The sequence below is a fragment of the Balaenoptera musculus genome, chromosome 3 (assembly GCF_009873245.2).
Source record: "Balaenoptera musculus isolate JJ_BM4_2016_0621 chromosome 3, mBalMus1.pri.v3, whole genome shotgun sequence".
NCBI classification, from domain to species: Eukaryota; Metazoa; Chordata; class Mammalia; order Artiodactyla; family Balaenopteridae; genus Balaenoptera; species Balaenoptera musculus.
The window spans coordinates 32,867,159-32,885,609 of NC_045787.1; the positions used below are offsets into that span (position 1 = coordinate 32,867,159).

General features: G+C 40.4%; 1 protein-coding gene across 1 annotated transcript in view; it reads right to left on the reverse strand.

Annotated features, from left to right (window-relative positions):
* The window catches only part of MROH2B (maestro heat like repeat family member 2B), a 61,027-nt gene that overhangs the window by 25,365 nt on the left and 17,211 nt on the right, over positions 1 to 18,451 (reverse strand). The window contains exons 13-23 of the mRNA XM_036847257.1: positions 17,764 to 17,877; positions 15,559 to 15,715; positions 15,372 to 15,412; positions 14,611 to 14,752; positions 14,003 to 14,046; positions 10,076 to 10,183; positions 6,775 to 6,891; positions 4,089 to 4,196; positions 3,385 to 3,537; positions 1,052 to 1,078; positions 208 to 327 (exon numbers count right to left, since the gene is read on the reverse strand). Coding sequence (XP_036703152.1) covers positions 208 to 327; positions 1,052 to 1,078; positions 3,385 to 3,537; positions 4,089 to 4,196; positions 6,775 to 6,891; positions 10,076 to 10,183; positions 14,003 to 14,046; positions 14,611 to 14,752; positions 15,372 to 15,412; positions 15,559 to 15,715; positions 17,764 to 17,877 — 1,131 coding nt within the window. The remainder of the gene's footprint in view (positions 1 to 207; positions 328 to 1,051; positions 1,079 to 3,384; positions 3,538 to 4,088; positions 4,197 to 6,774; positions 6,892 to 10,075; positions 10,184 to 14,002; positions 14,047 to 14,610; positions 14,753 to 15,371; positions 15,413 to 15,558; positions 15,716 to 17,763; positions 17,878 to 18,451) is intronic.

Below are 18,451 nucleotides of genomic sequence, written 5' to 3' on the forward strand. Positions count from 1 at the left end.
CAACACAGACAAGGAGGTGAGCTGTCTCAGGAAGGACCAGGGGAGTTTCTAGATGCAAAGAGGTGGAAACCTCATTGGACCGTTGGGCACCCTCAGGCAGAAATATGGCCAAGGTCTGTTCTTCGGGACTGGCGAGTTTTACCCATTACCTACACTCTCGGTAATGAACTTCTCAGGGTCTTGCCCATGTCCTCCCTGCACACTCACCAGCATGTAACCCAGCAGCACCTCCTTGTAGGAAAACTTGAACTTCTCATCCTCAGCATCTTGGACAGCAATGGCAATTTCTGTGATACTTCTTATAAAACTCATCTGCAGATCCATGTCCTAAAGCAAAATGACTCACAGTGCAAGCCAGGGTCTTAGGCACCACACCCGGTTCTACAAATAGGGTTGAAATATGTGCCCAGACAGGAGTGAAACTGCTCCTTTTGCCATCTCCACCTTAGTCTCGGATCCAAGTTGCAGGGAAGTTGAGAAACTAAGGTCAATCTCCAACCCCTCCAGCTCCCACCTAAATTGAGGTTTCTCTAGAGCAGTGGCTTTCAAACATTTTTGATCAGAAATCAAAATAGGGAACAGTTTACAATTCTACCCAGTACTAACATGCGCAATATAGTGAATATATATATATAAAATACATAACTGAAATAAAAGTTTTATGATATTTATTATTGCTATATGCATTATACTCTTCTATTTCTCTTTTATTTCATTACAAACATTTTGCTGGTTTTGATCTATTAGATATATTAAATTGATTTCATGATCTACCGGTGGTTTACAACCCACAGTTCTAAGAACACTGTTCTAGTTTACAGTCTAACTTCCAAACCACCTAGAACCAAATACAGCTCCTTGTTCTGTCTTAACTTAGACTCAGGGCTCCTGGCTTCAGACCTGGATTAATTAGTTATATTTTGGGATGCTTTCCTGTGGAATCAAATCAAGAGAACATTTATGCTTACTGTACTTCCAGGGAGCATGATTTGTATTCAAATATATTTATACTCAAACACAGGTATTCAAATATATCACATATGCTGCATACCTTGTTCATCACAGCCATGCCCAGAACCTGAAAAAAATCAAAGGCAGAAGCAGACACTAGAGCAGCCGTTAGAGTTCCCTCATCCCAACACAAAGACCCACCCATCAACCTGAAGGACAACAGTGAAGCAGGATGCTGAGTCTTTCCAGCTGGTGGGAGCTGTTGCCTCCCTCCCCCAGTTTCAAAGGGAGACCTTGTACACTGGTAGATTCTTTGCCCTGGGTGAATCATGACTAAACTACAGAAAGCAGCATAAAGATGTCAAGCCTTTGGGCTTCAGGCTTCTCATTTTAAAGAGGCTCTATCAGACTTTGGTAAGAAAAAGGGTATTAAGGCTCTTGGCAGAAAGAGCGGTGAAAAGTTGTAAAATGAAAGTTAATAGGGCAGCTGACTTTGGAATTGAGATATAGTTAGTTCTGCGACAACACCTTTGTTGAAAATGCAAATTTGTTCCAACGAAACTGATACATGAGGGAATACTTTTAGCATATTCTGAATTTTGAGTTTCCTTATGCACAGTTTTTTCCATGAGAGCAAAAAGGTGCAACAGTTGAACTGAGCCTCATAGGAAGACTTGCGCACATACCTCGAACATCCGTCAGCTGCCTTCGTTGACTGTGTGTGGTGAGCTGCTGTCATTCAAATCTGGCATTACAGCTGTTTGTCAGATTTCAGATAACCCTCTTTCCCACCACCATTTCATAGTAGCTCATAAATTGCACAGCTGACTTCAGGTGTTTTTCAAGGAAACGTGCCATCATTTTTTGGTAGTATCTATATATTTCCTAAATGTTTTTTAAATTACTTTTGAAAATTTAATTGTGGTTTTTTTTGAACATGTCATTGATGGGGTTTTTTGAATGTTGTTCCCCTCACCCCATTTCCCCCATAATCCCTGTGGTTTTTCTGGTACTGTCTTGTGCAAATGTTGCCTTATAGCAGCAGAACTAACCTCAAAGTGTCCAGTGATCTTTATCTGAAACATCTTTGTCTCTTTCCTTTTTTATTTTTGTAATAATTTTCCTCAATGATGGACTAAATATTAATGTAACATAAAACGCCTTTGAAAATTGTGTTTTCAGTTCTCATCATTGCTTATCAAATTTTGGGTATGTCAGAATCACTTTTTGAGGCAGGTGTTAAAATTACAGATTCAGTGATCCATCCTTGAAGACTGATTCATTAGGGATCTCTATTTTTAACAGGCTTTCCAGGTAATTGTCATGCAGCTGAGGTGTGGGGATCACTGCCCTACATCCTTCCACTAGCAGGTACCTATATCTACAATACCGTGAGCTCCCTATGAGTCCATTCTTCTCACATACACACATGAATAAATGTCAAGGGCACAGATTTATCAAACAGGTGGTTTGTGGAGGACACAGAAGATAAGATAAAGGAACATAAAGTACAGTCCCTAACATCAAGGTGCTGTCAATCTAATGGGAGAAGCAGATGTGCAGGTAATCAGCAAAAACCCCTAAACCTGGCTGTGAATAAGAATCATTCATAAACCTTTAAAAAATACAAATGGCAGACCCCACCCCAGACTTACTGAGGCAACCTCCCTGGATAATGAATTTGGGAAGCCATATTTTAAACTTGATTGCTAGGTGGGTCTTAGGTGGCTAACTTGGTACTAATCAGCAAAATGGCTGAACTGACAACATGTAGAAAGCATTTTATTAAAGACACAAAAAGTGCTATGGGGGACAGAAACAATTGGATGGATTCGGTTCTGTGGTTCTGAGGCAGAAGCATCCTTGGCATGTTTGAGGGGCGTCAAGGATGGTCAGCGTGGCTGGGATGAAGGTGGAGGGGGAATTAGTACAACTTGAGGTAGACTGAGTAGATTGACAAGTGATGCATTTTACTCACTTAAAAATACATAAATGGCTCCTACTATTTGTGAGGTTCTCTTTTAGATGGCTTATAAGTATTAGCCTATAAAAGGTTAAACAGCTACCATTAGCAACACATCAGAGACTATTACAGGGAAGTAATAAGCCAGCTGCCCTAAAGTAGTACAGGAGTCATTACTTTAAGTTTAAACGAGGGTGAGATCATGGTGGGTACAACTGGTCTAGGAAGGCAACACGGGAGTGGTGGGATGTGAACTGCTCAAGGTCTTAAGAAAGAAACAAATCACTCAACTCTGTTTCATAATAAAATGTTCTCTTTCCATAGGTTCTCATCCTCCAAACATACTATACCATACCCTATCTTTCCTTTGGTCTGTATCCTTTGAGCATGAAGATTTCCAAGAGCTGAGTCCCTCCAAGTTTTGGGAACCCCAGCCTTGGAAATCGAGGTGGCCCCGTGTTGGTCGTTACCTGAGAGCACTGGCCATAAAGAAACAGGACTTGGGATACAATGTCTTGATCAAGCCTGGTGAGGAGCTGCCTCTTGGGAGCATGGAGGGCCACGGCTCCATAGATTAGCATGATGTCAGTCTTGGTCAGGCTCTTTTTCCCAGAGAAAATACCCTGAAGAGGAGGAAAGAGAGACATAAAAAATATGACTGAAGGAGTTTCTTTTTCTCTCATATTTTTTCCTAATTCTATGGGCCACTACGGGGGTTAAGAAATGGGATTGAGATTATTACAATTAGTCTAAAGCTGATACTCTTGCTGATATAAATTTAAACACACAGGACGGTGTTGTGGATCTATCAGGCATTAAGAGAGGTACCTGTGAGAAGGCTTTCATTACTTTTTACTCATTAAATCCTTCTCCTTTAGGGGAAGCAGAGTGTACACAATGGAAACTGTCCATGAGGCCTGAGCAGCTGGGACAAACCTAGGCACACACGGAGCTCCTTAGGGCCTCCCAGGTCAGCATTAGTGACAGAAAGTGGAGGAGACTTGGTACCTAGCTGGTCATTCTTCAGGGCTTGTGTTTGGACAGTTCTGACCTGGAATAAAGACCTGGGGATGGGAGCAAGTATAATACGGAGAAAGGATATTCACTGAAGGAGTCAGTGTCATTTGCCTTTGCAATGACCAAGGGCTTTGGAGGAAAAGATTCTTCTTTTTACCTTGCATCGATTCATGAAAAACTTTTCCCGATCTTGGAATGTTTTAAGAACTTTTAAAACAATTTCAAAGTGGTTCTCGGCACAGTATCCTAAGATAGATGTTATTCCCTAAAATCGGAAAAGATAGGACATTTTGAGTTTATTCATCTATTCAACAAATATTTATTGAGCACCTATTATGTGTCAGGAACTCTTCTAGGTGCAGGGGATACAGGATTGAACAAAACACATCAAACTCCCCATCCTTTTGAGTGTACAACCAGGGGAAGTCATGGGGAAGTGACAGAGAAGTGACATAAAGTGAACACATAAATTTGATAAGCATGTAAATGTAAATGTATGTCAGAAGGTGATAAGTGCTATGGAGATAAGAAAAGCAAAAAAAAAAAGAGTAGAAGCTGCACATTGGGGGGAGTTGGCAATATAAATAGGGTGTCCAGAGAAGGCCTCAATACAGGGTGACATGGAGAAGAGTCCTGAAATAAGCAAGAGACTGAGCCATTGGACTACCTGGGAAGCAGAGTTCTAAACAGATGGAGTAAGTGCAAAGGCCCTGAGGTCTATCGAGGAGGGCAGAAGGAACAATCAAGGGGAAGTGCAGGATGAGGTGAGAGAGGAAGTGGGGGTTGGTCTGAGTAGGGCCTTTCAGGCCACAGCCAGTAATTTGGATTTCTAATCTTAGACTAGTGGGAAGCCAGTGGAGGTTTTTTTGAGCTAGAGTTGACTGTCATTTCTATAGAATCCCTCTCCTGCTGAACCCTTACTGTATCTCAAGTGGCTAAAATGTTGAAAGCTGGTAGCTCCTGTTTCATGTTCTATGGTCATATTTCCTCCCTTGCCCACATTCTTCCCACCTGTCTTGCTCGAGGCTCACTTCACTACTGTACCTTCATGGCAGTTTGTTTATGAGTCCTGTTATATTTCATCTGATTGCACAACCCTGCTAGAACCACCATGACCACTGTCACCAAGGTCTCAACCAGCACTGTTCTTAGTCCTCAGATACTAGGCCACATACTCTCCATTATCAGAAGATGCCTGGAAGAGATCTTTAAAGGCTTGTGGCCTGATGTCTCTGTGTTCCTTGGTCATGGCCTAAGATATAAACCTCTCTGTGTCTTTCAGCCTCTGGGTCCTGTCACCCCACAGTGCTCTGTGTTTCTCCTCTCCCAACCCATTTACCTAACGTCTTAACTCCTTCCCCTACTTTTCCACCTATGTCCCACTGTCTTTCTGTCATGTAAGTCTGGCAAAACCCAAGCCCTGGATAAATCTGACTCCCCATCTTGATGATCACCTATCCCTACACCTCATCTGCAGGAGGCTACTGGAAAAAAAAAGTGACCCCACTGAGAAAATAGGTGGCAGTAGAAGATGATTTCAACCCCCAGCGGGGCCCTCAAATCTGCACAGATGTCCTACATCTTTCCCTGAGTCCATTTTCTCTCTCCAGTTCCTCACAGTTGCAACCTCAGCTCTTTTCTCCTGAAACTGTTCACTAAGCACTATCCATGAATAAGAACTTTGAGAAGGGTTCTGTTTCCCCTTATTTTACTTGGAAGAACCTGAGGGATGTAGGGAGCATGTTGTAGAGGCAAGATTTGAATCCAGCTAGTCTGACATCAGAATCAGAGCTCAGGTGTCACCTGAGGGAGAGAGTCATGCTCAGGAGATGGGCGGCCAGCAGGCTCAGTGAGACTAAGAAAGTTACGTGCTAACACCTTACTCATCCAGAGGTCATTCACTAAGTGACTTGAGTGTGTGGGACACACTCAAGAACTTGAAGTAAAGTTAAGTAAAAGAGGAATTTGAGAAGCTCAAATGGATGGCACAAAGTTCATCTTTTAAAGTTTGTGAACCCCTCAGACCTTGAATGACGGCCATATTGTATGCTTATATCTGAAATAAACTGACATTGTTTCCTAGCCCAGCGCAGAACTAAAAGGGCAATTAGGATGGGAAAAATGGTGCTAGGAATAATGCCAATGAGAAATGTGAAGACTGAATATCTGAGAAGGAAAAAAGAACTAAAATAGCAATATAAAAACAGTTTCAAAAATTCAGTAAGTCTAGTGGTTTCTAGCCATTTACGATGGGGAAAGGACCCTAAACATCTGAGAATTTCTGAGAAGAGTATATAACAAGACAGACTATGAAAATTTATTTTTTACTAGCTGGTCTTTATTAGCCTTGGAGAGTTTTTTTTTTTTTTTTAAACAGATATCCTCTTTTTTCTCCCACATTCACATATGCTCTCCAGCTTAGGCTAGGGTAGGGAAGAGGCAAAAACACTCTGCAAAAGCTCTCCAGGTTATACTTATAATTTCTCTAGGTGGAAAACCAATGGTATATAAGCTTACTTTCAGCTTACAAGTTTAATGATTTTGATACTTACAATCATACTCTTAAGTTATAAAGCCAAGGTCAAAATATATTTAAAATACTCTCGTTAAGTAAGAGTGATTAAAATTCATTTTTCAATATTTTCACAAATCTGGTTAGATAATGAAGCATTGATATTTAAATAAGGAAGTTTCATTTTTCTGAGAAATTCTGTTGGACTCTCTTGAATGTATGCATGGATAATTCTGAATAAGTAAGACATTAACATAAGGACTGTCAGAGGTTTTCCAGAGGGAATTCATTATCGTTGTCATGAGAGGAAATTGAGAGAAAGGGGTCCCACCTGGCGTTGATCTCCCAGGTGGCTGAGAGCAACCAGGGATTCCTTAATCTGTGATCTTACAAAGTCTGTGTCTTGGCAGGATGCTAAGGTGGTTCCCAAGGCTTTCCAAAGAAATTTCTGGAAAACAAAGGACAAGCAACACAGTTAAAGGTTGGAAAGCAAGACTGATGAAAAATGGAAAGAGTTAAAACAGTCATTTGAAGAAAAGACATTGAGGTAACTTACGACTGCTTACTAACCATGTACTTTCCTATATTATCTCTTCTTCAAAGCGTTCCCCCCCCCCCCCCGCCAAGGCTCTGTCCTCTACCTGTGTTCTTCTGTCCTCCTCTATGCCATGTGCTCCACCATCATAATACATTTCACTCTCTACTGTAATTTTTAATTTTCTTATTTGTCGCTATGCTCAGAATTTCAGTTCTTGGCTGCAGAGGGTCTTATTGATTACTTCCAGTGGGCAGTTACTGGTAGCTAATAAGTGCTCATTGCATTAACATGCTCAATAAAATTGGGTTATTTTGAAGATAATGTCATCAGATATTCTCAAACTCCACAGTATATTGACTTAGTTTATAGTTTAGGAGATTTAGCGTACAGTAATTTTGAAAATAATACTTTGTATGCTCTACTATTATCTCTCTCCCAGGAGTAGAGTGAGTTGTCCAGAAGTGCTGCCAGAATGGTATTAGGAGTGAAGAAGAAAACTCACATAAGAACTTTTACATACGCATTGTGTCTTTAGTAAGGAACTCTAAACTGGGGAGGGAAAGCACCCCATGGAGGAACACTGGAGGCGGAGCATGTGGGGAATCATTCTGTGGCTTCCACTTCCCTTACAGGTGGTGAGAATGTTGGATTCATTATGCCAGCCCTACCCTGGTTACTTCTGCAGTGTCGGGATGGAGAAAAGGCAAGTAGGTAAGTCGTGTCTTCCTGTTATCTTCTGTTAGAGGCCACGTATGATGTAGAGCTATGCCTCGAGGTGTGGGGCAGCCCCTCAGTGGCTTGTGTTTGAACAGTATAGCACACGCCTGGATGTAAATAGGTATATGAACATGTGTGTATATACAGCTATATAATACCAGATTGGCATCTCTTTATTTAGACTGTCCATCTTGTTACACACAGGAGAGTAAAGTGGCAAGTTGGAAGTCCACTCTAAGGACCCTGCAGAGTTCCAAGGATTGTAGCTATGGAGTGGTCATTATTGATCAGAAAGGATGTTTGGCACAGGAGGAAAGGAAAATCTAGTAGTAACAAATGAAGTTAAATTAGTACATTCAGGAGAAATTGTACGCATTGGTCTGACTTGGGATGAGAAGGGGACCTAAGGTGATAAAACAGGTGGAAGAACTACCAGAGTAAGAGTAAAATCAGAGTAAGAATCTGACAAGGTAGCAGCCACTTCACTCTTGGTTGTCCAGGCAAAAGACCCCCATGATCATGGAATCATAATGAGGAAAACTGTTTACAGCGCTGGAGTAAATATTAATTAGGGTCAAAGCTGCTAGAGTCTATTTAACTCCATCTTGGGAGAAGGACAGGAAAGAGTCTGGAAAAGTCTTGTGCTGAGAAAAAATTGATTTGATCAGGGGGAAATAAGACTTACATGTGAAGGGCTAGCTAGCCTCAGTGGCCCCCAGTACTGCTGATCTGTTGTTTCTCTGCTGAATTTGATCAGAGTCAATGTATAGTGCATTCTTACTTGGGGACTTGGCTAGGAATCCCAGAAATCAGAAACCCAGAATTGGGGAAAAAAATGTCATGGATTGCAAAAATAGCCATAACCTTTCTATCCCACGTCTATCCACATCTCCCTGCTATGGGAGTTTGTAGCTCTTATCAAGACGAGTCTATTTCTCCATTCCTTGCATCTGGGCTGGTCTTGTGACTTGTTTTTGTCAATGGAATTGGTAGAAGCAATAGCATGCCCCTTCTGAGCTTAGACCTCAGGAGACATTGCATACTTCATCACCCCCACCATGAGAGCAAGCCTGGGCTAGCCTGCTGGAGGATGAGGGACTGCAAGGGGCAGAAAAAAGCTGTCCTAGTTAAGATCATCCCAGACCAGCCAATCCCCAGTACACTGCGGTGAAGCTAGTTGAGATCAGAAGACTGCCCAGTTGAGCCCGACTCAAACTGTCAACTTGCAAAATTGTAAGCTTACTAGGTGCCTGTTATTTTAAGCCACCAGGGGTAGTTTGTTATGCTTCTAAAGCTAGTTAGTACACTTACTTTTCTGGTGTTAAGTGTAAGGTTGAGAGCTATCTAAGCAGCTCATTGCTTGAATTGCTCTGCCTACTCATACAACCATCATCTTGGACTAATCTTGTGGGTTTGGAAGCTGTTGGATGAATGGTACTACATGAGATGCACAAGGCTAGTTCGTGTATAAGAAGATGAGTCATTGCTCACCAAATCTTCCTGATGGGTGTGTCTGCAGGCTGGATAGACCAATTTGGAGAATCAGTATTCTGTACCAAATTAGAGAGTCAATCAGTGAGGGGAGTTTTGAAAATTACATAGAAGAGTTGGAGGTTGCTAATAAAGAATTTGTGGGAAGAGACACTTAATACTGGGAACACTTAATGACTTAGGAAATGTTTTTTCCGGAAAAAAACAATTTAGGAATAATATAACCACAATGATAACCACCATCTACTTTTTATTGAACACACGCCACGTGCCAGGCACTTCACTTGGGACCTTATATACTTTATCTCATTGAACCCTCGTAACACTACAATCCTCAGAGGTAGATAAAATTTCCATTTTGTTGATGAGTATACTGAGGCTCCAGAGAGGTTAAAAAATTTACCTAAAGCTACATAAGCAGTAAGTAGCAGAAGCTGGATTCAAACCCCATTTGGAATGGATGGTTACAATGTGGAGGGTTTGGTAGAGGTCATGTGGAGAGAGAGGAATGAAAGAAGTGGCCTTTGAGCTTTCTTTTTTTTCAAGTTTTTAAAAAATTGTAGTAGATTATTTCTCGTAGTCAGCCTCACAAGACTGGCCCAATGGAAACCAAGGCATAAGCTGCATTAAACTAGTGCTATGGTAGGGGCTGCTATTTGCCTTCCAGTATCCATTTTTCGTCCTTCTCTAGAACAGAACCCCTGAATTTTAGTTAGGCATGTATTTACCTTGAAAACACTATACTCGGCCATTTTCCTTGCAGATAGATGTGGCCCTGTAACTTTTGGTCAAATGTAAGGTGAAGAGAAGGGAGCATTTTTCTAACCATTTCTCCCTCCTTTTGGTCATAAAGTAGAAGCTAAGGTCTCTGAGCTGAAAAACCAACCTTCTCAACAGAGGTGTTGCCATAACTGTCCATTTGCTGGTTGAAATCCCGACTCAGTTGAATGGTCCAGGCTACGTCATTGATCTTCCATAACGACTCTTTGAGCAACTGTTGTAGGAGGTGAAAGTCAGATACTAATGTGACGGTTTAATGTGCTTTCTTGGTGCTTTTTTGTTACAATGTATTCTAAAAGTATAAAGTATATATTACATGGGATTATTCCTTTTCCCATAACAACCTGTTCCGAGTTCCCATTAAGAATTAGATGCGCAGGAAGGGCAAGTAACTCCGTGTAAGTGCCTTCCTTTTTCCTTTTAAGTAAAAATTGCCGAAAAACTTAAAATAGAAACTCATCCAATCTGAAACTTAAAATTGAACTTAACATCTTTCAAGGTTTGGGTAGATTTGGAAAAAACTCCATTTGTCAAAGTTAGTTTGCTTTACACCATACTAAGAAAAAGGGACATTTTTGGAATAGTGAATTAAATGCCTTGAAGAACCAATTAGATATACAAGCACAAGTTGCCAACTTCAACTCGAGTAATGAAATATTCCTAATTTCATCAATTATTTTGAGTCAGGGCCACAATCAGTTGTCTGAACCCATGTCCCTCTTCATTGAACAATACATAAAAAGGTGTTTTTGTCTTTTTGGTGGACAAAATCCATTTGCAATTTCTAAAATCTACAATTTCTCCTGTGTTTTCTCTACCTTAAGCTTAGAAAGAACACAATGTCAAAACCAATGAAAAGATTTGTATTCATTTTCTTAATAAGAACTCGTTCAGTGGATCCTTTGAAGAGAAAAAATTGTACAACCTTGGCAGTATAAGGGAAGAAAGCAAATGCAGACAGTTTGGAAAAAGAAGCCAAGAAGTATACTCAAGATTGGAGGAAGGAAAAGAACTGTTCTCAAGGCTTCTCGAGAAAGAACCTTCCTTCCTAGTAAGAACAGTTATTTTAAAATGGTAGCAGGGGGGCTTCCCTGGTGGCTCAGTGGTTAAGAATCCGCCTGCCAATGCAGGGGACATGGGTTCAAGCCCTGGTCAGGGAAGATCCCACATGCCACGGAGCAACTAAGCCCGTGTGCCACAACTACTGAGCCTGTGCTCTAGAGCCTGTGGGCCACAACTACTGAGGCCATGTGCCACAATTACTGAAACCCGTGAGCCTAAAGCCAATGCTCCACAACAAGAGAAGCCACTGCAATGAGAAGCCCGTGCACCGCAACAAAGACTAGCCCCTGCTCGCCACAACTAGAGAAAGCCCATGCCCAGCAACAAAGACCCAATGCAGCTAAAAATAAAAAAAAAGAAAAAAGAAAAGAAAAGAAAAAAAAGGTAGCAGGGGAAAATAAGATAAAAATTTTGAGAGAGGGAGGGGAAGATAAAAGAAGCCTGAATATAGGAGGAGAGGTGGATCCCAGAGTTAAGGACCAGGAAGCATAGAGCCATTGCTTTCAAACCTCATATGGGATAAGATTCACTGTGGGTATCATTAAGACCTGTGAGCTCGCAGGTACCCCACTTAGAGATTCTGATTCTGGAAGGGGGGTGTTGGGGGTGGGGTGCTGTGGAGAGGTCACTGAAATCTGATATTTTAAAGAAGCCATAGTTCACATGAAAAGATGCTCAACACTGCTAATTATTAGAGAAATACAAATCAACCCTAAATGTCCATCAACAGAGAAATGGATAAAGAAGATGTGGTACATATATACAATGGAATATTACTCAGCCATACAAAAGAATGAAATAATGCCATTGGCAGCAACATGGATGGACCTAGAGATGATCAAACTAAGTGAAGTAAGTCAGACAGAGAAAGACAAATATCATACGATATCACTCATATGTGGAATCTAATTTTAAAAAAAGGTACAAATGAACTTATTTACAAAACAGAAGCAGACTTATAGATATCAAAAACAAACTTATGGTTACCAAAGGATTTGGGGGGGAGGGGGAGGGATAAATCGGGAACTTGGGATGATGAACACACGCACACTACTATATTTAAGATAGATGACCAACACGGACCTACTGTATAGCACAGGGAACTCTTCCCAATATTCTGTGATAACCTATATGAGAAAAGAATCTAAAAAAAGAATGAATATACGTATACGTATAATTGAATCACTTTGCAGTACACCTGAAACTAGCACAACATTGTAAATTAGCTATAATCCAATAAAATTAAAATATTTTAAAAATCTAGCAAATTTTATAATCAAATTCTTCAAAAACATTTGACAGGTATTTTTTAAAATATAAATTTAAAAACCATTAAAAATACCCTGAGCTTTCTCTAAAAAAACAGTTACCTATTCTATAATAAATAGTAATAAATACAAAAAAAACCCCACAAAAAAACAAAACCAAACTACAATAAGGTACCACCTCACACTGGTCAGAATGGCCATCACTCAAAAGTCTACAAATAACAAATGCCAGAGAGTGTGTGGAGAAAAGGGAACCTTCCTACACTGTTGGTGGGAATGTAAGTTGGTGCAGCCCCTATGGAAAACAGTATGGAGGTTCCTCAGAAAACAAAAAATAGAATTACTGTATGATCCAGCAATCCCACTCCTGGGCATATATCCAGACAAAACTATAATTCAAAAAGATACATGCACCCCTATGTTCATAGCAGCACTATTTACAATAGCCAGGTCATGGAAGCGACCTAAACGTCCATCGACAGAGGAATGGATAAAGAAGATGTGGTACATATATACAATGGAATATTACTCAGCCATAAAAAGGAACAAAATAATGCCATTTGCAGCAACACGGATGCAACTAGAGATGATCATACTAAGTGAAGTAAGTCAGAAAGAGAAAGACAAATATCATATGATATCACTTATGTATGGAATCTAAAATAGGACACAAGTGAACCTATCTATGAAACAGAAACAGAATCACGGACATAGAGGACAGACTGGCTGTTGCCAAGTGGGTGGGGCTTGGGGGAGGGATGGAGTGGGAGGTCGGGGTGGGCAGATGGAAGCTTTTATATACAGAATGGATAAACAACAAGGCCCTACTGTACAGCACAGGGAACTATAGTCAATATCCTATGATAAACCGTAACAGAAAAGAACGTTAAAAAAAAGAGTGTATATATATGTATAACTGAATCACTTTGCTGTGCAGCAGTAATTAACATAACATTGTAAATCAACTATACTTCAATAAAAAAAAAAATAAAGAAAGAAGCCATAGTTAATTCCTATATAGGTGGCTTATGAACCAAAACTCTGCTGGATTAAAAGCTCCCTGCCCATGGGTTCCTTGATCTCCTGTGGGCTCCTGAAATCAAAATGCTCTCTGTAAAGCCAATGTCCAACTCCTGTCTGCAATTTACTGTTTTGGGGATTTGACATTGTCTGTGGAACTGTTTGGTTGTCAAGGTCCAAAAAGTTATGGATGAGAGAAAGATTCTTTTCTCGAGAAGGGGTACAACATGGCCTTTTGGTGTTTAGACATCAGAAGATAGTGAGAAGCAGATAGAGGAGGAAATGGAGTTGTATTTAGGAGCAAAGAAGTGGAAATTATGTTAATCTCTGTTTCTTTTTATGAATGGTGAAAGAATACAATTGCAAGGAGAGGAAAAAAACTGAAAATTAGAGATTTAAGAAAGATGGAGAAAAATATTAGTAAGAAAAATATTAGTAAGTGATATCTTCAAAACTGTCTTAAATTCTGAATCAAACTGAAGACTAAAGATTGTTGTCCAAATTGTGGTGATTTAAAGAGCATAAAATTCTTACGTGATCATGTCTAACAGTCTAGTGATTTTCTCAAGAAAAGGAAATGTTGTTTCCTGTCCTTTGGAATCTAATTCTTTTTAGTTAAGATGGGTAACTTTAGGTGATTTCATCACCCCATCATCAACAATTAGTCTAGGAGCCATCTTTACCTGAAGCAGCATGGTCTCCCACAGCACGATACTAGTGTTCTTTCCTAGAAATAGAAATTGATGCAATAAGTGCTCAAAAAAACCCACCCCAGTATCCAGGTCAGCACCGGCTGCTACTGTTCCATTTCAAGCTTTCTCTCTATGCAGGATGGTTATTTCAGATTAAATTTACTATGCTGGCAATTCTAAATTGCTAGTCAGCTGGACAGAGTGTCTTCAATCCATGATAAAAATCCAGGCTTTTTGCCAATTTCAACAGTAACTACTGAATTACCATATCTTAATATTCTAGCATGGATGAATAATAACTTTTTAGAACAATACCAAAAGAGAGCTTCTCTAAATACAAAAAGCAAAGACCAGAGCAAAAGTAAAAGTTCCTGCTAAATATGTAACACACCTGGTCCTCTTATAATATCAATATAAGTATTTGGTAGAGAAATAGAACATAAGGAGTTCAGGACAAAATAGAGCTGTCGACCTTGCAAGTCAAGTTCATTGTTTTTATTGCCTAATATGAACATTAATGGCTTAAGACATAGAAGTGGTGCCTCATTTCCTTGTGTTCTTGTCTCCTTGGATAAAGACCTGATCCCACTCCCTTGTACCTTCCAGAGGCTGCAGGAGCTCAGGTATGCGTGTTTTCCATAGCTCTACCAAATTTGGGTGAATTATCTCAGGCAATATCTTCAAAAGTCCTATTGCACCGACCCCACGTAATTTCCCTAAGCTGGCGAGCATAGATATTACCTGGAGGAAGGAAGAAAAATTGCTAATCAACTCAGGGATATTTAAAAGGCTCGCCTACCTTTTCCTTTTTATCACTGTTCTGGATTCTCTTGAATCCTTCATTAGATAATCTTTTAACAAACCATCACGGTCTATTCTTACTTATTCTAGAGCAAAGCTAATACTTAGACAATCCATCTGCCCAATTTTCTTCTGAGGATAAAGGTGTAAAAATATATGGAAACCATCAACCAAAAATAAATGAAACATACCAACACTTAGATATATCTATTAATTAAATAAGGGCACGTGGAAATAGTGCTCAAGCACATACGTGGCCAAAAAGAGAGAGAGAAATCTAAACAACAGATGTGGAATTTGTTTGAATGGTTCTTATGGATCAGATTCAGTCTATGTTTATTTAAAAAATCATAAATGAAGTTTAACAAACATTTCAGAGTGAGAAGATAATCTTGCGAATAATAAATCTTCATCAGTGTATAGCAGAACATTTATTATGCCATTTTAGTGTTTCTTTTGTTTTGGAATATCTATGTAATTTTTATTATCATTTATTTGGAGCTGAATTGTCTATATTGGTTTAAATTCATACCACATTGGTTTTTCATAACTCACTCACCAGAAGTCTGGCCAGTAGCTGTTGTGGTGAAGGAAGTTTCACTAGAAAGAGAAAGCAATTTTCATTACTGCTATGGGGCCTAGAAAAAATCAGAGGGGGCTTGGGTTTACAAGCAAAGCCCTGTAGCCTTTCTGGAAACTAGTCTCTCATAAGAGAACTGTTTTGCTTTGTTTTTGAATGTACAAACCAGCTCCTGTAGAGAGGACAAGTGCTGTTGACTCCTTGGCATTATTCTTCTTCCTCTCCTCTGCCATAAACAGAATTCTGATGATATTAAACAGGTATTTCAGCGTTCCCGTATATTCTGCAGGTACCACAAAAGTCAGGATTCTTGGCCATAGCACCTGTGGAAAACATAAGGCAAGATGCAAGGATTGCTTATTCTTTTTCATTATTCCTCTTTGGTCCTCTCTGTGTGTTTCCCTCTAATCTAGAAAACTTTCTCTCACGTGTTATTATTTTGCTCTTCAGGCCAAATCGAAATGAAATCGTGAAACACAGTCTCTGCACAGCACATTCACTTTCAGGTGCTACTTGCAGTGAGTGTTGGTCAGTGTTTCTCCGTGAGGTTGCTGCTGGAATTTGGGACAGGACAAGTCGTCATTGTGGGTCACTGCAGGAAGGGCGGGGCTCCACTCACCAAGTGCCGTTAAACCCCTTGTCAATATGACAACCAAAAATGCCCCAAATATTTCTCCAAACTCCAAGACTGGAGCCGAACTGTCCAAAGTGAGAATGATGGGGAAGGGATGGCGATTGGGCTGCTGTCGCTGTCTGTGCTCCAGGTGCTGATCTTCTTCTTCTTCTTTAATTAATTAATTAATTAATTTTTGGCCATACCACATGGCTTGCGGGATCTTAGTTCCTCGACCAGGGATTGAACACAGGGCCCCTGCAGTGAAAGTGCCAAGTCCTAACCACTGGATCACCAGGGAATTCCCCAGGTGCTGATCTTCTTGCTCTGGAAATCTGCAACACCTGATTTCTGTAGTCTGTATGTTTCACGTCCCCTGAAAAACTCCATTATGGTTCACGTCCTAATGGAAACTTAGGTGTCAACTTGGACTCCTCCCTTTGTCTTGGCATCTGTATTTAATCACCAAGCCTAAGCCTAATCCTTTTCTTTTTTTAAAAAAAGAATTTTATTTTATTACTTATTTATTTACTTTTTGGCTGTGTTAGGTCTTCGTTGCGGTGCGCGGGCTTCTCGTTGCAATGGCTTCTCTTGTTGCGGAGCATGGGCTCTAGAGCGCAGGCTCAGTGGTTGTGGCGCACGGGCTTAGTTGCTCTGAGGCATGTGGGATCTTCCCGGACCAGAGCTCGAACCCGTGTCCCCTGCATTGGCAGGCGGATTCTCAACCACTGTGCCACCAGGGAAGTCCCAAGCCTAGTCTTTTTTAAACTGTAAGATTTCTCACACCCTTCCATATTGACCTTCCTACTATTATGACCCAGTTCCAGCCCCGATGAATCTCATCTCATCTCATATATAGACTCTTTGTGCTTAGTCTACTCTTAAATCAGTGTCTACTCTTAAATCAGTGTCAATACACTGATTTCCTACAGTTATCATTTAAAATGTTTAGCCTTTGCTTAAAATTTTCATTGGCTTATCAAGGACAAGGAAGGAATTTGGCATTTCAGAGCCTTTAAAGTCTGGCCTTGGACTACTCTTTCATCATTTACTACTAGATCAGAATTTCCCAAACTTTAATATGCATCAGAAATGTCGGCATTTATTTGCAGGCAGATTTATGGGCCCCATGCCCAGATATGCTGATTCATTTAGGTCTGGCATGTGGCCTGAAAATCTGCATTTTAAATATATAGCCCCAGTAATCCAAAACCCACACCTTAAAAAACCATCCCAGATAAAGCCTATGATCCCCTTAAACTGGACTTTTGATTGTCTCCTGGCTGTGCCATGTATTTCTGGCCATTAAATCCTTTTCCAGGTTGTTTTGCTTAAGCAAAATGCAGATTCTAAGGCTCCTCCCCTTGAGGTTCAGGTTATATTAGGCCTCAAGTGAGGTCTGAGAACGTGTGCTTTTAACACCTTCCCAGATAAATGGGGAAAGTTTAGCTTTCACTGCATTAGAATCACCACTTACAATACGTGTCTAAGTATGTCAGGGGAAGAAGAAAAATAATATTTTAAGATGCTTATAAACTGCCATTTACCATCCAGATATAAAAGATTATTTAGCTAATTTTACACCTGTTTTTGAGGAACTATTATGTGCTGGCACTGAGCATCCCAACATACTTCCTCTAGTCAGAGCATCAAAAACTGATGACCCATGGAGTACCAACTCGTATCTTTACTCCGAAATGGACAGAGCTTTAGAAAGGTGATCAAATTAACTATGAGTGGTGACAAAAGACCCCTTACCTGAGGCATTCCAATGATCAGAGGGTCCAGGGTTTTTAAGACCTCCAGGCTTGTTTCTTGGATACATTTCTCTCCCTTTTCTGTCTCCTGGGAGTTAGGTTTTATTGGTTTCTCCTTTAAGAAAGATGAAATAGGTGACTTGTTCATAATCCCTGCTGACCTTACTTGGAGGTGTTCTTAGCCTCTGGGGTGGAGGATGCAGTCACTCAACTTAAAGGACTTGTGGAATCCAGCAATCTTGGTCTCCAGTGTCTAATCCTGTTTTAAAGTGCTCTTTGGAGGAATGGGTTAGAAAAAAACACCCCTGGCTGAAGCAGAAAAGCAAACATTGTGAGGATCCTTGGACTGCAATTACTCCTTTTCTCCCTCAGGCCTTTCCCCTTTTTCTCTGGGGCAAAAATTTCCAAGGACACTGCTTCCTAGTGGAGGGGACTGTAATTTCAGTTGCAATGAATTTGCTAAGACTACTGAGATCTTAAGCACATGTTTTTCAGGCTCTTCATCCAAAGGAACCGGTGTAACAAGTATGAATGTTTCTTGTGTTCTAGAAACAATTCACTTTCTCTGCCTCTCTCCAAACCACCCCCAAGCTTTTGAGGCCAGGTTGCCTCCTTTTTAGGAAAAACTGATTTAACCTACCTTGGGTATATTATAAGTTAAAAAGGATATCACTGAAAGAGAACCGAGA